Genomic DNA, 23,652 nt, shown 5'->3' with positions numbered 1-23,652 from the left:
AAGATCCACAACATTTATTCCATGGGACATTTATTCCAAAACTAGGCCCAGAGTATGACTGTGACAGTGAGTAGGTCCAGAGACATGTTGGACAAAACCCACTGAGCCCTTCCAACTTCCTGTAATATACATTTAGATAATATATATTTTTTAATCATTCATTAATGTAGTCCTTGCCACATGCTTTGAGCGTTGGCGCAAGTGTAGAAGGATTCCACCTTTTTCTGTTATTGTCACCTTGCATATTTGATGGCTCATTCGTAGCCTTGACCATAGCCTCAGGGTTATTTGCTATAGCCCTATGTGTGGTGGCCCTGTCCTTTAGTTTGGCACATATCTCAGTGTTAATCCAGGGCGTCTTTTAATTAATGACCATCAAAAGGCTATGACCCACAACTGCTGCTCACCCAAAGGGAACACCCTTCTGTGGTTTCTGCTGGCCTTTTGATCCTCAGCTACTGAACTATTATAATCTGCAAGCCATTTCGGTGTTCCCCTTGTCATTAAGAGGGGGTGGCTCTATTTTTAAACAGTCTGCCTAACACTCAGCTTTATGTCATCTTGACAATGATATATTTGGCCATTTTAGTGTTTCTTTCCGCTTTCGGAAAGAAGAGTCTTTCTACTGTAGGAGCGTGAGCACAGTAGATGTATGTGACGAGCTCCACCCGCAGCATGACACCACATTCCGTGGGCAGTGGATAGGAAATACAAGGCTGTCCTCATGGCTTGGTCATTTCCTTCATAGCCAAACCACTGTCTCTCTTGTTTTGGTTCTTGTCTTACCTCATCAATGTAAACTGAGCTGGCCGAGGTCTACTCATGAAAGACACCATGTGCTCTGTGAGCAAGTAGTCATGCAAGCGTTTGCACGCAAAATATCCTCTCCAAAACATCAGCCTGTCTTTGGTTTTCATGTTGCTCTCATTGGTGTTTTGCGTCAGTTAATCCGTGACAGTTTTATCTCAGTTAATCAACTCAATGCCAATAATGTAAAAAAGACTTGAGTTAGTATCTGATAGACGGTTTCCATGATGATGGAATTCTTGTGCATGTGTGTGTGTGTGTGTGCCTGTGTGTGTGTGTGTGTGTGTGTGTGTGTGTGTGTGTGTGTGTGTGTGTGTGTGTGTGTGTGTGCGTGCGCTCACACATAAGGTCAAATATAGGGCTGATCTTCTTTTATGGTTTATGCTTATGGGTAACCCATTGCTTTGTGTTTTATGAATTTACCACACTGGACTGAATATGCGTAGAACACATTTTCAGAGATTTCCCAAAACCAAAAACAACACATTTCTGTTTTAGTGTACATCCTTTTAACTTTAATGGTGAAGCGAAACAAAACAAAAATACTTTAAAATAAATTAGATAGAAAACTTAGCCACAAGCACGTTTTTGATTTGTACAACAAAGCAATGCAACATATTGGTATCTGGATATCCATATATACAGAATAAAATAATATTTTATTCCACTTGTTTCAGTGTCAATTATTTTGTATTAATAAAATAAAATGAAAACAAATACAACCACATTTTTTTTTCTTCTTTTTTAAAATGTTTTCTCTATTAGTATTTTTGTATGCATCAATGCAAAATGTAAGATACATTGTGCTTCTATAATGTTTAATGAGTCTATACTTCAAGACACAACTTTGTGAGAGAAGGTTTCGGTAACACTTTATTTGACATCCCATTTTAAATGTGCATACTTTGCATGGTATTAACCAATAATCTATGTGCAATGGATACTTTCTTGGACAGTACTTCAACACTATCAGCATTGAAATAGAATTCAATACAACTGGTATCTGCTGTATCTAGTACCAAATGGTATATTGTGAAGCTTGTGTCAATGAATCTCAAGGAAGCTAAAGTGTAATGACTATGTATTGATAAGGTAATTTCTAAATAACTACCCGGTAAACAGTGGGCAGGAAAATAAAGTGTTACTAAGTTTCGAATTGCTTAATTTCAGACATCGAAAGAAACCAACCCTCCAAACAATTTGTTTTACTTTTTGTAAGATGGGACCTTCCAATATTTGGTGAGATATTTGGAAATATTAAACTGTTTTAACTAGATCTTCAGGATATTTCCAAATTCAATGGACACATTCATTTTCCTCCAAAACACGACAACATTGGCCTACATAAGTGCTTTTTTTGTCAGTTACATTAATAATACACTCTCCAACAACATAGTAATGTGTGAAAAACATAGGTCAGAGTGAAGCATTATGGGAAATTACGTTTATGTGCAGGAGCTGAAGGAATGTTTGGGCACTGATGCTAGGCTATGCTAATGCTGACCTGGACGTCTTTGTGAAGTGATTGCTAACAGCCTCACAGTGACAGTTGGCAACGCTCACACAAACTCTTTGGTGTGGTCAAAAAAATGCTGTAGTCATAAATGTGTCTACGTGTTCTCGAAATGTTTTAAACTCATGTGCTCTATTGATTTGTCCATTCATAAGTGCTTTTAAACCTCTTTTAGAATACCATTTATATTTGTGACTAGGCTGATCAGAATGTTGGTATAGTGCAAACTGAAAACGTTCGTAACGTTTTTAAAAACAATAAACAATAATATTATTATCAATAACAAAAATTATAATAATTATACATAGAGAAATGTTTGGTTCCAGCATCTGGTCAAACTTGTTTCTTTCAAGTATCTCTCAACACACACACACCACACACACACAAACACAGGCACACTAAAACAAACGTAAAACATAGTTTTAAAAAGTTTTCCTTATTTATGTTTTCAAAAAGTAAACAATTGAGAAAATGAAACAGGCAAAATAAAAATACAAATCGTAATACTTGACAAGTTGCATAGTTTTGAGATTTTTCAGGCACCTCATTCGCATGGTCTCTCGTCTTGCAGTGCATTAAAGGAGCAACTACACCGTATCTGGGTCACATAAATATCCTCTCACCTCACTCTCTTTGTTTTGTAACAAAAATATATTAAATATTATTTTCTTTTTTTTTCTGAAAGTGCCGCAGAGACTTCTCTGAGTTGTAGATACCCCCTGGACTTGCCGACGACCGGAGAACAAGCCAGTCATCAAGTCCAAAAAGGAGTCGGTCTTGACAAGTGTCATGCGCTTAAGAGAGAGCGAGAGATAAAGGGAGAAGGGGAGAAGAACAGTGACTCAATGCATTCTCCTTCCTTCATCTACCTCCTCTTCTTTCATTTAGTTCTTTCTCTCTGGGCATGAGACCAACCTCCCAGCCCCTCTAGTTCCGCTAGGCTTTTAGGAGCAGCCACACTCCTCTACGACCATGTTCTGGATATCCTTTTTGACGATCTTCTGCTCCTCGTTGTAGTAGAGCATGGACATGGCGCGTAGCCGCGTCGGCACGCAGCACGACTTGATGTTCTGGAAGGGTGCGTAGCCCCGTATGCGGTAGTGGTTGATGACAGTGGAGTGGAAGGACAGCGAGGAGCCTGTAATGCTGGCCACGTGGCTGGGGCAGTCGCCTTCGCAGTAGTTGGCGTGGTAGCCCCCTGGCGCTATGATCCAGTCACTCCAGCCAATGTCCTTGAAATTGACGTAGAACTGGCGCTTGCAGCAGGCACTCACCTTGCCGTCGCACTCCAGGCCCCGCTTGCGGCGCCGCCGTGGCTCACCGCCCTCACCCTGCTGCACCACTGCCATCAGGAAGGGCCGGTGGGACTGCTCCCGCTCCTGGCCGCTGCTGGCCGACACCAGGATGGGCGTGGCGCCAGCGTTGGCACACAGCGGGCAGGAAACCCTCAAACTGAGTGTACTGCCGCCGCGCTTCAGCAGGGCCTGGACGCTGGCCGAGACTGAAAAAGTGTGCCAGCCGCTGCGCCGCGTGTCCACCACCTTCTCAGCCAACGGCACCGGCGCCGTCTCCTCACGGCCGTCTCCACCACGGTGCTGCTGCAGCAGGCGGATAGTGACCTTGGCACGGCTGCGGTTGGTCTTGGCTAGCCGGAGGAAGATCCATACATTAGCCTCCACCAGAGACAGCTCGCCGCCCTCTTTGGAGATGAGGAAGTTGACCGCGCCCTGGGAGTCGCCTACAGAGGAGAAGTAGAGAGAGGATCGGAGGATTAGATTAGTAAAACTCTGTAATAAAGTCTGAGCTCATATCAGTGTAAGTGAAGGCTTTGCTGCCTGGTCCTTGAACTGCAACGGCCACATCTGAGTCTGATGGGGTGTGATAGGGCCACATCAATGGGACAGAGTAATTTTAGGCATGGCGCACGTATCATTAGCATTGCCTTGCTTGACATGACTTCACACACAGTAAAGTTCTGATCTGTTTTTTTTTTCAATTAACTTTTTGGGGTTCAATAAATCAGAAAATGTGGGGACGTCATTTGGAAATGAATGTGTTATGTGCAATGCTAACAACAAAGTGAAAAGTATTTACAGGAGAGAGTAAAAATGTACATTTTGGGTACAACATGCAAATATGTTTTGTGACCTGTACACAGTCACTCACTGCACACACACACACACACACACACACACACACACACACACACACACACACACACACACACACTCATTCACAAGCACGAGCAAGCACATGGCATGACACAACACAAGAGGACTGTCCATGACGTACTTAACAAACCCATCACAGAATATAATATAACATGGCAAAACAAACTTTGTGTCACCTTTACTGGTGATCATTATGGCAGCACACAATAGCCAGAGGCAAGTCTTTCAGAAATGTAGAGTAAGAGGTTGAAGGATGTCAGTTATTGCCCATAATAAGTACCCTTTTCACAAGCAGATGTGAATTCACTTGTGATGTGGCAACGTGTCTTCACTAGTGTCACTATGGGAGGCCTGCTGGTGTATTTGAGCTCAAATCTCTCAGCTCTGGATCAAAACTGGCTCATGTCCATGGCCCTAAGCAGAGGCATGGAGCAAGCCTCTGGAAAGCTTCTTCTAACAGATCATTTAGAACGTCTAGGCTAATCCCTTGCATTTACATAGGCAAATCTTTACAAAGTGATGTCTCAACAGCACATACTGTAAAGCTCACTTTCTGGCTATTAACTTTGGCTCTGTGTGCTCAGAGTAAGATATTCCTTTCCTCTCTCTTTTTGTGGACAGACACTGCGTGTTGTTGATGAGCTACATGTCCACAGTGGCTGTGGTGTCATTATTAGATGGGTCTGTTTTTTTTAACTACACAAATGTCGCTTGAGTTGGACAGCCAGCATTTGTCATTGTAGACTCTCCCTCTTAGAAATCCCAATGAGCCCCAAACTATTCCTAGTACTTCCATGGAGGTCATCATCAATGATTTCTGTTTGTTTACCCCACATTTGGTTGCAACAACAATGGCGACAGTTCTCTCTGTGTGTGTGTTTTTGTGCGTGTGTCCACAGACCATACCCATCTGTCCAAACACAGCCGCTGCATCACAAACGCAGCCTAAAAATAATGGGCGTTTGCCAGCGGTGGCTCCGTCCATTGTTCCTACTTAATCCTGCACTGGGGCGAAAGAATGGGACTTGCGTTAGAGTTTCCTAAGCTGTACAAACCAAAGGGGGCCCTAACCCAAAGAAAACCCGCCCTTGGAAGTACATTTGAGTACACCGCTGCTCAACATGGTCCCTGAAAACATTTGTGAGAAAAGAAGGGGGAAAAGACTAAAGAGAGGTACAGTAATCCCTGAACAATAAACACCAATTGTGCTGACAAGAAGGACAGTTTGCGCAGCTGTCGCACACACAAAGATAGAAAATAACATTGACACATTCCTACCTCCCCCTTTGCTTGTCTTCAAAAAAAGGAGATGGAGTGAGGGATGGGCACGAAATACCTGAAAGCTTAGAGGAGTATAAGTGGGGGGGTTCTCTTCTATCCAAGTACTCTCCTAATGAATGTGTCCAATAATCCCACTCTTTATCCAATTTACCTTTGGAGGGAATAATGGCCTTTGAACTTTTTGATCCTTGAGGTTCCAGTCATATTTTATGGAGTTCTAATACTCCCACAGCCACTCCTGAGGCATCATTTCCATGAAAAACATAACAGAAAGATGCCACTATAACACACTATTGAGGCATAGCTTGTTTACCAATTTAAGAGAAATGGAAATTGTTTTATAAAGGTTTACTGCCTAATTTGAGGAATGCCTAGAAATTCACATGAACTCAATCCTATACAATCTGTGTCATTTTATCAGATTTTTTTGCAACCTGAGGTGAACTGCAAGTTGTGGTGGAGATAGCAGCTTTAATACCTGCCAACTCAAAGTCCACTAGTAGACCTACTTTCAGAGCAGACTAAACAGAGTACTTTTTTTCATATTTGCGTCTTGGCAGCTGCAATTTTTTAAGAGTTCTGGTTTGATAGATCAAGCACTGAAAGATTATGGCTTAATGTCTCCTGGACAGCATCAGGTATAACCACATTTTATTTGTAAATATCTGAATTATATGAATGATCATCTTGATAAGTAAAAGGCTAAATGCATTTCTTGAAAAATGTAACGTTGTTCACAGAATTGTAGCTGCTTTTTTCTCTGAACGTGCCAATCATCTCATTCCTCCCAAGTGGATCGCTCTTCAATTTCGTACTTGCCTGCTCTAACAGCCATATGTGGCTCTCAAGATGCTCCAGGAATGTTCCTGGTATGTTCTAATGACAATGACAGCAATGTTTGGAGAGCTCTTGTACAAATAACCCAGTGTTCTATGAATGCCATTAGGATATACGTTAGATGTTATCACTCACCAACAAATTGAATCAGTTACATTTTAAGAATGCCTCTAAAACATGCATTGCAATTGTCTTATAATAAACTTGTAAAAAATGTTGGACGCTATCTCATGTGTACCTGAAGTCATTCCAATAGCATTCCCTAAACACTATTACAGGTTACAAGTCTAAGCCTTGGCTCATTGAATAGCACATTCATAAAGGGCAAAAACGACAGTAAAAAAAAATGTATCATAAGGAATAAGGTTTTGACGTGTCTCTCCTATATCTAGGAGATATAGGAAAAGCTCTGTAAATATTTTTGGTTTTCTGGACACATATTTCATTTTTCTTTGTTGGCACAAAACTGCCAAACTTCCATTCTTTTTTTTTTTTACCGGAACCAGGTTACCTTCAGACAAGTCCTATGACACTTGTTGGGGGTCGAGAGCAAAACATATAGTTGTCATTTTAGTTTTTAGGCCAAACCGTTCAGACGCTAACGTTTTCATGAGGAGGCCGATTTTTGGGACGTATATCCTGATGTCATTCATAGAACACTGGGTTATTTGTACAAGAGCTCTCCAAACATTGCTGTAGCTCGGCCACCTTCCACCGCAGGTGTGGAAGGCCGGTATAAGCAGATGTGGTGGATTGAGACGCAGCCCATGCAAAAACAAAACTGATTTTTTAAAAATTATGTTACTTAGGTTGATGCACGGATTTGTAAATCGTAACCCTTAGGAAAAAGTCAAACTAACATTCCATTTTGGCTGAGTTGATCAGCTGACCACCGACTGACCACAGGAATCGCAAAGGTCAGTTGTGCCATCGGTCAAGTAGACCCTTTCACTTACTTCCCGGGACTCTCAGCCTTGCCATCTGGTGCTCCACTATCTCACTGTCAAAAAGAATCTGTGCTGGCCTCTTTGGAAGGAGATGAACCAGCGGTGGGCTTCATTTATGACCCTGTACACACAATTAGACACCCAAACCCAGGAAGCATTTGCTCTGAGGCACAGCAGGCCAAGGCATCACAGGCCAAGGCACTCCCAAGACCAATGAGAAAAGTTTGAGAGAAACACTCTAACCTTTGAAGACTGGGAGACACTCTGTCTCTATCTAGCTGCTTTATTAATAATTTGTTTGGCTGGACTTTGATAAAGGAACTAGAACCGTCTCTATGAATCAACGTTTTGCCAGTCTTAGAGCCGGGACATTTTCTTGACGCGCTTTTGGAGTAGGCCTTGGCAGCATAATCATAATTTGGAGACATCAGAAATGACTCTGTGTCGGCCATGTCACGCCTAGGCTCTTATAAAGGGCTTTGGCCTCACATTTCTAAACATATTTTATTGCTCTGACTGCTAGCAACTAGCACAATAATGAATGGTAGTGACAGCATTGAGGAAAAAAAACTTTTGAGAATTTTCCTTTTTCCTTCAATATGTCTTTGGGGCAATGCTTTTTTTTTTAGTGTTCTGCTTTTAGCAGCACTGATGGTTCATTCATTGCATATACAGATATAGGATCTTAATTTGATCGCCATGTTGCAGGATACATTTCTTTTTAATGCAGTAAATGTTAAACTTGTAGTGTATTTGAAATTTCAGACTTGATGTATTGCAATTGTCTTGTAAACTGGCTGAAATGAAGATCCTGCATCTGTATACTGTTCCCAAGGGAGAGATGAGACCATATATGTGGGAAGTAGGAAGTAGGGGGGGCTGAGGGTGCAGCTCCCCTGACAAAATGAAAAATAATAATGAAAAATGAAAAATAATAATAATAATAATAACCCCCCCCCCGGCCATGGATGGCACAATATCTAACAGTAGTTAAACAGCAGTTAAACCTCTCAACCATGCAGGTTGACAAGCCAAACAAGAGACTCAAGGTTATAAATGCCAATTTAGGCTACAGTACAAGAATGTGCCATTGTATGCCATTTTGGACCATAATCTAAAAGTAATGGAATATTATTGGAGAGGCATGTGAAGGGAGCCACTCTTTTGTAACTGATGTGGAATGTGACCAAGTCAATGTCAGCCTCTCAAGTCCTTGTGAGAGGAGTCCTTGAGGTTGATAACTGTGCTGAATACACAAAATACATGACCGAGGAGGCCATTTTATTGGAACAATTAATTAACTTACACTTAATAGGCAGAGGATAGCTGTTTTCTCATACAAATTGACATGTTAAAAAGCTTCTGTCTAATGCTTATCTCTAAGCCAAAACACCTGTAGTCTATGTAGCCTAATCAACATGGCCAGAGAATGCGGTGCAGTGAGAGATACACTGTGACCGGAAGATAAATGTGGACATCGGAATTTCACTAATGATGTGTTTAATTAATTGCTGTCCTCCACGGGTAGGTGGGTTGAAAGGGAGAGTGAATGCAGACTGTGGAGGAAATTGGCACTACCAGTATTCGACACTTTCCCCCCAGTGAGCAAGGTTTTTTCATGGGAGACTGTCCCAACAGCCCAAAATAATTATTGAGGTCCATATTCCGTTGAATGAAGCAATTATATGCAGCAGAACACCCCTACTGCACGGTTAACCCTAGTTATTTACATGTTTTTTATTATTATGAAAGACCCCCAATCGGAAGTGTGGGAGTCCACTCTTACTTTTTAATCTAAAGTTCATTCAAACGCCTATTCATATCAAACGGGAATGTTATGGGTTTTATATTTAAGCAATCAAGTACAGAGAACGTGAATGTGGAACCCAATGGTGACCCACACAGAAATCTGAAAGATTTCTTGAGTAGCCCACAGTCAAAACTGCTCTGAATAAAGATTATGTAACTAAAGTCAGGCCACATCAATTTCTCGTCACAAATGGACTTCATAGAATGATTTACTACTCACAGGCTGATCACTTGAGCTTTGAAATAGGTTAATGACTAAACATTTGGTCTCAACGTATTAGCTGTGACTGCATCCAGTTTAATTCAACTTATTGAGTAATAATTTGCAGACAATATTTGTATAACTAGGGCCACAGTATGGGCAAATGATGCACTCTAGGGATACGAACCAGACTGTATCCCCATGTAGTGTGTATGGGCATAGCATGGTAAAGCCTTGCTAAGAGATGTATCAGTGAGAAATGTAGGCATAAGCAGAACGGAAAAAATTAACAAAATGTCACTGTTGGAACTATATTTTCAATTGGAAATGTTGCATATCTTTTTGTCGGCTTGCTGATTTATGCTAAGGCATTGGGGTAATATTTTGTCTGTCTGTTGAATTGATGTGAACTCGAGACATGGTATTTATGGTGGCATACAGATGTAGGATCATAATTTGATCACTTTTTTGTTGCTTTATTTCCACTTTAAAATGTCAAACTTGATTTGCCCTACAAAAAAAATGCATCAACCCCCACAAAAAAATGTCCATGAATTGTAATCCACATCATAACTCACATTTCCTGTTACTGCAGGATTAACTGCAGGATTATTTTCCTCCTGTAGCGAACTGGCTCAAATTTGTACTCCCTGACTCAGGTATTCCTAAATGGTTCAACTGTTCTTTGAAGTGTATGCTGTTGAAAATGTCAGGGAGGGAACCTGGCTTCAGTAATGAGCAGCATAACATATTCTACTGCAAGGAAGGTAAGGAAAGGAAGGTAAGGAAAGTCTTTTTTGACTCGGCTTTGTTTCCTCAACCTCATGACTCACATAACCTCATGACTCACATAACCTCAATACATGAATCAATCAATGTAAAATGATTTTAACACGTTTTTCTCCCAATTCTGAATTGCAAAGTGTTGCTTTCACTGCCATGTTATAGCAACTTGACAACTCTTTCTAAGTGTACTGTAAAACACATTCTAGAATAAACATTTCTAGAATTCCTAAATTAAAGCTATTTAACTACCACTATACAAGAAGAGTCTACTTTGAAAATGTACGTAGTTTTCCTAGAATTCTTTGCTTGTACCTCAGGTTTTTTTTTTTTTTTTTACCACATAACAGGAACAACAACTTGACATCACACAAGGGAGGAAATTCTCATTCAAGTCTAAGTATTGGTTTTGAACACACACTGTGTGAGTGTAAGTACTGCAGTGGGATTCGCTAAATTTAGTCTGTCAAGTCTTAGTGAAGAGAGGCTCTTGAACTCACTGCAAATGTCAGTCATGACTTGGAGTGTACATCCTTTACACTCTCATTCAAGCACTCCTCTCTCTCCCCCTGCTGCGACATAGACCCAAGACCACTCAAAATCACCTTGCCAATTATACAGTGCTGTATTTATGAATCCAATAACCCTGTCTCTGACCCTTTCCAAAATACTGTACCGTTAAACATTCTGCACCTTCAATGACAGTCACAGTTTGCATTGCAAGGAAAAAGGAACAATGTTCTTTCGCTGACACAGTTCAGCTTTTTCTATATCCCATTTCCCCCTCCTGGACTATCTGAGGCAGAGCAGACCCAGATCTCTCTACACATCACACGCTTGACAGCATCACTCCACAGTCAACAGCCATCTTTAAACCCGTCTTGGAAGAAGAAAAACGGAGTAGAGGCAGTAACTGGATAATAGTTATTTTTTGTTTAACCTGAGGAGCCTTTCTTTCAATAACTCTCTTTCTCGCTTGCTCACTCGCTCTCTCTCTCGCTCTACCGTTTCTGAGCAAAGCGCTCGCTTGGTCTCCCGGTGCGACCGCACCACTCTGAATAACATCACAGCTGAGGGACTCAAGCCTGGGGGATTTCTAAGCAGATAATTGGTATTCTTTAAATCAGCAGGAGGTCATTAAGGACCTTAAGGGAGGGGTGGCAGGGGAAGGGGAGGATGCAAGCACCTCTCTGGGTAGAGTCAACAGGTTCAACTGTTCTATCGCACAGGTGGAAATAAGCAGGTAGACACTACCCCCCTCCTCTCAAAGAATTAGGTCTGCAAACCTGCCAAACTGGGTTTCAGTCCTATAGCCTTTGTAACGTTTAGCAAGGCTGCCTGTTAGTTTTTTGCCTCCTTAGACAATAACCTTTCTGTTGTCCTTTCTATCACTCTATCTCTCTCTCACACACGCACGCACAATCACCCCACCACACACACCTGTGGCACTCACCAGCCTCTGCAAAGGTAATGATCTCAGTCGTCTCGGCCATGTCAGCGGGGTCGAGACGCCCGTGGCCCTCGTCCTCAATCTGGACGCTGCCGTCCTCGGCCACGCGTCCCACATGCAGCTTGCGGATGGCATTGAGCAGAGCAGCGCGGGGCACCGGATGCGTGACGTTGGGCCGTGCCTGCAGGTGCAGCATGTTGAGAATGTGCCTCTTCACCGCCTCCACCACGTCGGTTTTGCCGCCGTCCTCCTCCTCGTTTAGCCGTGCCAGGGCACATGACGGGCAGTTGGTGACCTCCGGTGCCAGCTGGGATTGGGACTGGGTTTGTGGTGGCGTCTGGCCACCACCCATCGCTAAGGAGTCCGCCATGGGCAAAGAGTTGCCACCGGCGCAGCTATGGGTAAAGAGCAGAAGGATCCCACTCAGCAGGGGCAGAGGAGACATCCTTGATGAGACGAGGTCTGCTGTCCAGACAACTAAGAGCAACTCAGCACGCACCAACTGGCAGGCGAAATGATGATTGGCGGAAAAAGTGTAGGTCCTCCTGCCAAAAGAGGGGTGGGGGGAAATCCTCCAGACAAAGTATACTTAAAAACTCTGGACAAATAAATACTAAGACTTGGACTAAAAGTTTTTAAAAAGTGACACCTTAAACTGAAGGAAAAGTGAGAACGAAAAATTATAATCCTTGTATTGAAAAATGAGAGATGGATGGAGAAAGAGATGTGTGGACAGAAGATGGTCTTGCCAGTGCTGGAGCGGAGAGGATGGCTGGTCCTTTGGGAAGTTTTGTGTGGGAAGGGCAATCGTCTTCAGAAGGTTACCCCAGGGAAGTGGAGTTCTCTGTAGAGGTCTGGGAGTGCTCTCTGTGCTCAAGTTGAATGGTTTTGTGAGAGTGGGCAGGGCTCTGTCTTTGCTGTTTCTCTCTCTCTTTCTCTCTCTCCCTCTGTACTTCTCCCTGTGTCTTACCGTAATTATACCTTCCTCCTCCCTCCCTTTCCTCCTGATCCCACCCTTTACTATCTCACTACTTCTGACTCATGTGTTTCACTAACTTTGCCTTTATTTATTTATTTTGGATTGTACTGTGTCTCACAGTGGAAGGCTTGCAAAAGTGTTGTCCATTTTGATTAAACACATTTGAAAGTGCTTTAGTGGCAAATTATTTGCACTTCAAATGTTATTTTATCTTGTTGCTTCATCTCTTGTTGCTGCCAACCTCAACTTGCTCTGTTAAACTCACTTCTGTTAAATTTGAACAAATGGTTGTTGGATTATTTCTAATATAATTGCACACATTTGTTTGCAGTGATGTACAGTAAGAAGTTCTCATATGGCTTGTGTACATGTATTTAGACTATGTTAAAAGTTGAAACTCTTGAAGTACAAACATTCAACTCATTTTGAAAATGGGCATGATTAACTTGTCTGGTTACAATGGCTAGATAGTATACAATATTAGGATTTTGTTTCAAGGACTTAAATGCAGAATTTGTGGTCACTGGTAAACACCAATCAAAACACAAAAACTCCACAATGCGTCAAACCCACTATTACCCATGTTGTGTCATTGTTTTCCATGTATTTCTCCTCAGTTTGACGTGGATGGGATGATTTGGTTCTGTTTTTCCTAAGGCCCAGTCTGCCGATTCACCAGGAAGTGACTACGGGGTTAACTTCCTGTTTTAATGAGTTGAGGTCAGACGGCTGGGATTCTCAGTGACTCTTCGACATTACATCATCAAAGGCAAAGCAGGAGGCTAGTGTGAGTCGTCAGTGTATCCAAAAATGAACTCCAAGTCATGCAAAGTCATCCCGAGTGCATTACGAAATACGACATTGAACTTGATCAATAGAAATTAACTTGCTATGATAACAGCTCTGGATTGTGACAGGCTACGATCACTCACCGTCTTGTGTTATAATCAAATTAGCTTCTGGATTGTTCATGTTTACTGATGTTATCTGCAAACAATTTTTGGAGCACTTCAGGAGCTTACAGTATGCACCATAATGGCTGTTTTGATTCAAATGGTCAAAGACTTTGATTACATATACTGCATTGAAATGAATTGTAGTTCTAGACCTCTAAGCAGCTATAGACTATGTGGAACATTGTATGCAGGTGAAAAATGTTATGCTTTTAGTGCTACATTACAGATGATATATCATACTCTGCAGTGGGTATTGTTATATCTATCTTGTAAACTAAGTCAAGGATCCACTGTAGATGTCCTAGAGAAGACGCACTCCCTTACTCCCTCTTGTGGACATATGATGTACATTCACCCACATACTCTGATGTTTTTCCATTTATCTTTGTCATTCTTTTCTACTTTATGTTTCCTCTCCCCCTCTCTTGACCTCCTTCACTTGCCCCCGACTCTCTCTCTTTTGCAATATTGGCTGCTGTCCGCCACTCTCTCTCGTTAAGGTCAGGGGTCACTTCCTTCCACTCTGAGCTGTCGCTGCAGGACCTCAGTAACTTTATGAAACACGTAATAGGTGAAGCTAGCACGTCATTCCACGCCTGAAAAATGTACTGCCTCAGAGTATCTGGAAAAGTCTTCCCCCCAACTAAGTCTCCGCGGGACAGTGATGGACTGGCAGAGCAGCGGTGGCCGTATCATGTCACACAGCAAAAGACAGGAGGTCCTCAAGCCAGCCAGCAGCTGCAGCTGCCTGTGTGTGACACCCTGCTGCTGAGAGGAGGACGCTGGTGAGACGGATTGCGTGTATGTATGTATGTGTGAGAGCAGGATGAAGACAGCAGGTTATGTGGAGGTAAGGTATTGGTTATTGTTACGTCCTGTAACACTTTTTAGTGTACAAGAAAGAGTAGATAAAGTATAGAGTTTGATTATGATTATCTTTAGTATTATGCTCATATTATGTGTACGGTGGCACAAAGGGGCCACGGCCGTGTGTGATGGATGGGTTCGCTCTGTCTCCACGCCGGGGGAGAAATAACCGGGAAAAGGATGCGGGGAGAGCAGCAACATTCAAGTTATGCCATCCCTCACCATCGCGATGGGGGAACAGAGCAGACCCCATTAAAATCAAATCCCCAACAAATGCAGAGAGTTGGGGGCGGAGGGTTGGAGGGGTGTTATTCACCCTGAGAAAGTGATGAGCAAGTCTTTCACCAGATGTGTGCTCCTCCAGTGAGGCATAACTACCCCCCCCCCCCCCCCCCCCCCCCCCTCCCACAGGAGCACCGGAGAGCCCATGGTCAGGTTTGACCGTCACTGTGCCTGGTGCTTTGCAAGTCTCCCACGTCTCTCCATTTTTCTGGTCCCAGTTCTGTTTGTGCTGTATAGCGAACTCCTATCGCTGCTGGCATGACCATAGGCTCTACAGCACAAAGATCTGGGACCAGGCGATCTTTCCATCCTGAAAGAGACAAACATGAGAAGAGAGAGCTCGACAAAGAATGGGAGAGCATGTTGCGTGTGAGTGTAAAGCAGAGGTTCGTTGAAGCAAGATGCGCAGTGTGAGTAGGTTCAGCCTCAGTAAAGGTCCCTTGGATCATCTTGAATTAATTCATGAATATCAGTGGTGGAACAAGTAGCCAATTATCATACTTGAGTAAAAGTACAAATACAGTTGAAGTGGGAAGTTTACATACACCTTAGCCAAATACATTAAAACTCAGTTTTTCACAATTCCTGAAATGTAATCCAAGTACAAATTCCCTGTCTTAGGGCAGTTAGGATCACCACTTTATTTTAAGAATGTGAAATGTCAGAATAATAGTAGAGAGAATTATTTATTTAAGATTTGATTTATTTCATCACATTCCCAGTGGGTCAGAAGTTTACATACACTTAATTAGTATTTTGTAACACCGCCTTTAAATTGTTTAACTTCCACAGCTTCCCAAAATAAGTTGGGTGAATGTTGGCCCATTCCTCCTGACAGGGCTGGTGTAACTGAGTCAGGTTTTAGGCCTCCTTGCTCACACACGCTTTTTCAATTCTGCCAACAAAAATTATATGGGATTGAGGTCAGGGCGTTGTGATTGCCACCTCAATACCTTGACTTTGTTGTCCTTAAGCCATTTTGCACCAACTTTGGAAGTGTGCTTAGGGTCATTGTCCATTCGGAAGACCCATTTGCGACCAAGCTTTAACTTCCTGACTGATGTCTTGAGATGTTGCTTCAATATATCCAGATAATTTTCCTGCCTCATGATGCCATCTATTTTGTGAAGTGTACCAGTCCCTCCTACAGGAAAGCACCCCCACATCATGATGCTGCCACCCCGTGCTTCACGGTTGGGATGGTGTTTTTCAGCTTGCAGCTTTTCCTCCAAACATAACGATGGTCATTATGGCCAAACAATTATATTTTTGTTTCATCAGACCAGAGGACATTTCTCCTAAAAGTACGATCTTTGTCCCCATGTACAGTTGCAAACCGTAGTCTGGCTTTATTATGGTGGTTTTGGAGCAGTGGCTTCTTCCTTGCTGAGTGGCCTTTCATGTTATGTCAATATAGGACTCATTTTACTGTGGATATAGATGATTTTGTGCCTGTTTCCTCCAGCATCTTCACAAGGTCCTTTGCTGTTGTTTTGGGATTGATTTGCACTTCTCGCACCAAGGTACGTTCATCTCTAGGAGACAGAACGCGTCTCCTTCCTTAGCGGTATGATGGCCTTGGTATTTAGAAAAATTGATGATTGTTGGCTTGCCTATATGTCCTTTCAACTTGTCGGAGACCAGCTGGGGAGTCAAATCCTACCAAATGGCCCATATTAGCCTATGTCGATATATAAACCTACTTGGTGGAATCTCCAGGTTTGCAAAAATATCCAAATGCAGAAGAATATTATAGCTGTTATTTGGATGGATACAACACACTAGTCCTTACTACAAGCTAACTAGCAAGCCTTATGCAATACACATAGATAGTTAGATACAAACACGTTTTAGCGACTTGAAAGGTGAGGAAGTGCTTCAAACACACAATGTATCGAGTAACCAGTCAGTTGGAATCGTCTCTTTGGCTGATAATCATGATACACATTCCATTAGAAGGTCTATCTGTTCATGCTAACATTTTTACGTTTAGAATGAAAGTATTTTTAGGTATGAGGTAGTTTGTTGATTAAGACGACATGGATGTATGTTAAAAACGAACAACCGTGCACATCCAAAATGCTTATAGAATGATAAAAAAAAGAATAGAGTTGTTGTCGGGTTATGAGTAGAGTAGGCAATTTTAGCATCGGAGTAATGGGAGTACCTTACGGATTTACCCTACTCAGGGGCTTTGTCATGTTAAGCCCTGCCTCGCCATGTGTATCTATTCATTCATTGCCATGATCATTGATCTCCTGAGGAAACTTTTCTATTCTTTTTGTGCCCCCCAAATTTTTGGATACACTGGTAAAGTTACAAGGTTGTTAGCTAGCTAGCTAATGAGGTAACATGACTGAACAAGGCGTTAACAGCCCGCACGTAGTTTCAGAACTGTCCACGACATGGTTTGTGAATGTTAAATGCGGCCCGCCAATGATGCGTTCAGCTGCAACATAGTGTAATAATAAGGGTCACCACTTTTGAACAGTTTAGGCTAGAGCCAAGCAGTTTTCTCTATAGTAATGGTGCAACCACAATGTTCACAAGTCTCCGTCTCTAGGGCACGCTGAAACAGTTGCCCAAAAGCACACCGGTGCTTCCAAAATTCAAATTCCAAGTCAAACAGCAAAATATTTAGGAGCATGTGTGACCAAAATGTTTGCACTTTAGAGCCCTGCTCTGGGGCCAACTCAATACTCTTTATGAGCCTCGCTGTGTGGAAAAGTACATTGACTGTGTTAAAACTTTAATCCCAACTGGTGTAAGTGGCACCCTCTGTGTTAATGGAATAAGAAAAAAAACGATTCCTTTTTGCCAACTGTATTAGCTGTTATTCTGAGGCGTCAGTATGTTTATATGTCCAGGGTATCCTGGCCCATTGGCCATTTATGTATACTAGACTTGATTATATTTTGCAGTCCGTGCACGTTAATACCGGTTAGGGTACACCTGACCTAAATTGACACTGTGTATTTTCAGACTCCCACTATGTTGGAAAAGTGAGAGGCATGCCTAATGTGTGTCTGGCTGGCTATTTTTCACTGAACAGACACCACCCGAATGAGAAAACATTTTTATGTTTATTTATAAGCAGTGTTCGGTACATAACTTGGACAGGGGCTGGGTGTATTGGCTTGTGAAACGGGCTTTTTACCCGAAAGTCTTTAGTCTGAAATTGCTTCTTTGGTAAATATGCAGCTGTCTTACAAAATGTAAGCCACGTGAGTCACCCTGGACGGATAGGTAAATCTTCTTGACAAACAAAAACAAACACTTTCTGTCCTTAGATTTGCTATTAATGCCTAATAAGGAAATTGGTGGATGGGGTATATGGTTTGTCTGGCTTAAGTGTGGGCTGAAGTAATGCAAATGCATACAGAGAGGAGAATGAGGAAGGCAAAGAGGGCATTATGAACCATCTTTCCAACCAGCTAAATGCTTTTCCCTTTTGGCGATGGTGACCTCACTGAGATGGCTTCACTTTACAGTAGACACAGTGGAAGGATAGGCCAGGACTAATGGAAAGGCCAGCGCTGCCCCAACACTAGCGTAGGCTCACTGTCTCAGATTGGAGGATTAGGGAGAGGGAGAGGGAGAGAGAGAGAGGAGAGCTGAGGAGAGGCAGCGGGTGGAGAGCGAGGGGGGGGACACGTTCTGCTGCACAGCTGTGTGTGACGGCGTAGGGAATCCAGACAGCTTGAAAAACTGTTTCCGAAAGTCGGTGGCTCCATGACAAGCTTCTTCCACACACACACACACACATACATACACAATCAGGGGATTTCTACGCCCCATATGCTGTCTCATGGTAATAAACTGTTCTTTGTTTTGATATGCCTGTGTTTGTGCACGTGTGAGGGTGGACCGGGAGTGTGTGTTTGTGTGTGTGTGTTCTTACATCAGTATCCCTTAAGGTTAAGACCACCCTTTTACTCAAAATACATATTGGAAAAGAGTAAACTTCATAACTGTATTTTCCATGTGTCACTCAACCCATGGAAGCCATGTGCACTGTTTCCATCTACCCCCCTCCCCCCCAACCCTTACACACACACACACGAACTCCCACATCCCTAGCCTGTTTAGCTCTTGCCCTGCTCAGCCAGACCAAACGCATCACAAGCCCCAAACTCACGTCACCTCAAAGGGCCCAACTGATTCAAGGGGCCTATGGCTACAAGGAGGGGCCAGTTCATGTGTGAATCAGGGGCCCACCCATCACTCTCACTGCCTCTGTAGTCGCTGAGTCAGGATCCAGTCAGAACTGGGAAGAATACGGTGGCACCCCCTTCTCTGAGTAAGGATGGTAGACAGACGGTCAGTCCAAATGCTGACCATGTTGCGTGTTCAAGGCCATTAAAGTAGCCTGTACATTATTAGTAACTTTGTTTTTCACTTCGGGCAGCCTGTGACTTTGACTGTTGTTATGTTAAATGCTTTGACGTGCAAGATAATAAATATTTGGCTAGTCATTTTGGCGGAGACTGTTTTGTCTTCTCTTTTTTCCCCATCGTTTAATGTGGAGCGAGATCCCATTCTCTTTTTATGAATTGCTTAGATAAGCGGAAGGAGTCTAATAGTTTATTGATAACAGGCTTTTTCTCGCTTTTCATTCAGATTTTTGCGAGGTTCACTCACATCAAACCATGTTGATCCAAAAGTATTATTAAAATGTATAAAAGTATTATTTCACGAAGGTACCATTCGGATTAGATTTTTATTTTGCATTTAGTTTGTGTTTTTGCTCGTTCTTTATGGGCAATTGGTTAACAGCAGTTTTAAAAGAGGCATAACAACATGACAAAAAACTTGGAATAATAACAAACAGCATATTTTACAGAAAGATAACACCAACGTCTCTATATAAAAGGCCTGAGGTAAAGTGTCAGGTAAAGTACTATAAGTAGCAGCATCTGAGGTAAAGTTAATCAATATTAACAATATCAACCAGCAATATCAGTTTGCTTTCTTTAAGAGAGTAATAACTGAAGGGATAAATTACTTCCTGCTTCTGTTACTCTTGCCTTAGGGTGTACTGAAGTTCTGCTCTGTATCATACAAGAGACTAACGAGCTGTATCGTCAGAAAAGTTGTCTCATTGTTGAAAAGTTTGTATGCTTACTGGCTAGTGGCTACTGTGATATTTATAGTAAATTTGAGCTGCGGAGCAAGAATGTTGTGTTGCCATCCACATAGAAAGGTAAGCAAAGGTTGTAATCTAAATTGAAAAATATGTATCTCTTTCACCACTCTGCTCCTCAGACTCCCCTTCAACTTTCGTCATTGTAAATAATCTCTGTAACTCTGGATAAGAGCGTCTGCTAATTGACTAAAATGTAAATGTAAATAAATCCTAGCATGACACTGTCTCTTCAAGGTGTTTATACAGTGCATTCGGAAAGTATTTAGACCCCTTGATGTTTTCCACATTTTGTTACATTACAGCCTTATTTAGAATTGCTTAACTTGTTTACACCCCCCCCCCCCCCCCCCCCCCCCCATCAATCTACACACGATACCCCATAATGACAAAGCAAAAACTGGTTTTTAGACATTTTTGCACATTTACTCAAACGGAAAAACTGAAATATCACATTTTCATACGTATTCAGACCATTTACTCAGTACTTTGTTGAAGCATCTTTGGCAGCGATTACAGCCTTGGCACACCTGTATTTGGGGAGTTTCACCCATTCCTCTCAGGTCTCTCCAGAGATGTTCGATCCGGTTCAAGTCCGAGCTCTGGCTGGGCCACTCAAGGGAATTCAGAGACAAGCCACTCCTGCGTTGTCTTGGCCTTGTGCTTAGGCTTGTTGTCCTGTCGGGTGGGTCCTGAGCGCTTTGGAGCAGGTTTTAATCAAGGATCTCTCTGTACTTTGCTCCGTTCATCTTTGCCTCGATCCTGACTAGTCTCCCAGTCCCTGCCGCTGAAAAACATCCCCACAGCATGATGTTGCCACCACCATGCTTCACCGTAGGGATGGTGCCAGGTTTTCTCCAGACGTGACGCTTGGCAATCAGGCCAATGAGTTCAATCTTGGTTTCATCAGACCGGAGAATCTCTTGGTCTGAGAGTCTTTAGGTGCCTTTTGGAAAACTCCAAGCAGGCTTTCATGTGCCTTTTACTGATGAGTGGCTTCCGTCTGGTCACTCTACCATCAAGGCCTGATTGCTTGTCTTTCTTGAAGGTTCTCCCATCTCCATAGAGGAACTCTAGAGCTCTGTCAGAGTGACCATTGGGTGCTTGGTCACCTCTCTGACCAAGGCCCTTCTCCCCCGATTGCTCAGTTTGGCAGGGCGGCCAGCTCTAGGAAGAGTCTTGGTTGTTCCAAACTTCTTCCATTTAAGAATGATGGAGGTCACTGTATTCTTGTGGACCTTCAATGCTGTAGAAATGTTTTGGTACCCTTCCCCAGATCTGTGCCTCGACACAATCCTGTCTTGGAGCTCTACGGACAATTCCTTCGACCTCATGGCTTGATTTCTGCTCTGACATGCACTGTCAACTGTGGGACCTTATATAGACAGGTGTGTGGACTCCGATCAAGTTGTAGAAACATCTCAAGGTTGATCAATCAAAACAGGATGCACCTGAGCTTAATTTAGAGTTGCATAGCAAAGGGTCTGAATGCTGATGTAAATAAGGTATTTCTGTTTTTTTAAGCAAATATTTAATACATTTTAGAATAGGGCTGTAATGTTGACAAATTTGGAAAAAGTTAAGGGGTCTGAATACTTTCCGAAGGCACTGTATATCAAGTTCAAAGGGGTGAGGATGGCATCATCATATGCATGCTCTATATGCAAATTGCAAGGGGTCTATGAATGTTATCAACCATCTCAACTAGTCTATGATAACTTTGGGACCGATTCAGAATTGAGATAAGTACGAGCCACTCTTATTTTCACGTAAATGTCAACTGGAGTTCATCGAATAGATCTCCAGTCAGAACAATTGCTCCGTTTCTGAAGTAGGTCTGGCTTGGTGCCCTTTGGAAAATGTGATAACATAATGAGTCATATATAGTGTGTGTACCGGATGTAGCATAGGACATGTGTTTGTTGTAAAGACAACTCTTTTTTTATGACAAACTCTCAATGCTTGCAGCTCTTTTTCCTTCTCTACTCGTGTGGTTGCTACATCAAATGGAGATATGATGGAATAGCTTATTGTGTGGATCGAGCACTGTACTATTTGGATTGAGCACTTTACTGTACACGTAGGTTCATAGTTACGTGTTTCAGAACTACTGTAGTTACCATTCCGGCAAATCAAAGTTAGTTCTGTGAACGTTTTCAGAACATTCATTAGGTTGCCTCAAAAGTTCTAATAACACAAAAACTGTCCAGTTGTGCTGATGATTGCACAATCTTTGTATAAAACATTCACCTGGTGTTGCTAGAACACATGTTGCAATTACATTACCTGGAAACCTAATAAAAACATCAGGGGAATGTTCTGTGAGTTGTTGAGCAAAACATTTTAATGAACGTTAGGAGAACATTCTGAGGATATTTCATTTAAAACATAAACAAACCAAAAAATAACATTTTGTGAACAAAAACATTATTTGAATGTTTTTGGGATGTTATCGTCCGAGTGTTAGATAAAACACTAACTGGACCTTAATGGGAATTTTAGCTAAGAGATAACACCAAAATGTAAATAGAGTTGAAGTCGGAAGTTTACATACACCTTAGCCAAATACAGTGGGGCAAAAAAGTATTTAGTCAGCCACCAATTGTGCAAGTTCTCCCACTTAAAAAGATGAGAGAGGCCTGTAATTTTCATCATAGGTACACTTCAACTATGACAGACAAAATTAGAATTTTGCCGTGTTTGGAGGACAAAGACTACTGAATTGCATCCAAAGAACACCATACCTACTGTGAAGCATGGGGGTGGAAACATCATGCTTTGGGGCTGTTTTTCTGCAAAGGGACCAGGACGACTGATCCATGTAAAGGAAAGAATTAATGGGGCCATGTATCGTGAGATTTTGAGTGAACCTCCTTCCATCAGCAAGGGCATTGAAGATGGCTGGGTTGGCTGGGATTTTTTATGAATTTATTTGCAAATTATGGTGGAATATAAGTATTTGGTCACCTACAAACAAGCAAGATTTCTGGCTCTCACAGCCCTGTAACTTCTTCTTTATGAGGCTCCTCTGTCCTCCACTCGTTACCTGTATTAATGGCACCTGTTTGAACTTGTTATCAGTATAAAAGACACCTGTCCACAACCTCAAACAGTCACACTCCAAACTCCACTATGGCCAAGACCAAAGAGCTGTCAAAGGACACCAGAAACAAAATTGTAGACCTGCACCAGGCTGGGAAGACTGAATCTGCAATAGGTAAGCAGCTTGGTTTGAAGAAATCAACTGTGGGAGCAATTATTAGGAAATGAAAAGAGCCCCAGATAATCTCCCTCGATCTGGGGCTCCACGCAAGATCTCACCCCGTGGGGTCAAAATTATCACAAGAACGGTGAGCAAAAATCCCAGAACCACACGGGGTACCTAGTGAATGACCTGCAGAGAGCTGGGACCAAAGTAACAAAGCCTACCATCAGTAACACACTACGCCGCCATTGACTCAAATCCTGCAGTGCCAGACGTGTCCCCCTGCTTAAGCCAGTACATGTCCAAGCCTGTCTGAAGTTTGCTAGAGAGCATTTGGATGATCCAGAAGAAGATTGGGAGAATGTCATACGGTCAGATGAAACCAAAATATAAGTTTTTGGTAAAAACTCAACTCGTCGT

At 42.4% G+C, this 23,652-nt stretch overlaps 1 protein-coding gene across 1 annotated transcript; it reads right to left on the bottom strand.

Annotated features, from left to right (window-relative positions):
- Positions 1-1,555: 1,555 nt before the first annotated feature.
- On the bottom strand, positions 1,556-12,732 carry inhbaa (inhibin subunit beta Aa). The gene is made up of 2 exons (XM_021563084.2): positions 11,804-12,732; positions 1,556-4,058 (listed from the first exon to the last, which is right to left on the bottom strand). The coding sequence occupies exons 1-2, from the start codon at positions 12,243-12,245 to the stop codon at positions 3,265-3,267; spliced, it is 1,236 nt and encodes a 411-aa protein (XP_021418759.2). The 5' UTR covers positions 12,246-12,732; the 3' UTR covers positions 1,556-3,264.
- Positions 12,733-23,652: the final 10,920 nt, after the last annotated feature.

This window comes from Oncorhynchus mykiss, chromosome 15 (genome assembly GCF_013265735.2).
Source record: "Oncorhynchus mykiss isolate Arlee chromosome 15, USDA_OmykA_1.1, whole genome shotgun sequence".
NCBI classification, from domain to species: domain Eukaryota; kingdom Metazoa; phylum Chordata; class Actinopteri; order Salmoniformes; family Salmonidae; genus Oncorhynchus; species Oncorhynchus mykiss.
This window is presented reverse-complemented; position numbering and strand designations above follow the sequence as displayed.

What these genes read in the sequence shown, in the direction of transcription:
- inhbaa (XM_021563084.2), bottom strand. Translation starts at nt 12,245, where the DNA reads ATGTCTCCTCTGCCCCTGCTGAGTGGGATCCTTCTGCTCTTTACCCAT. An exon ending in CATTACCTTTGCAGAGGCTG is followed by an intron (nt 4,059 to 11,803) that starts GTGAGTGCCACA and finishes TCTCCTCTGTAG; the next exon opens with GCGACTCCCAGGGCGCGGTC.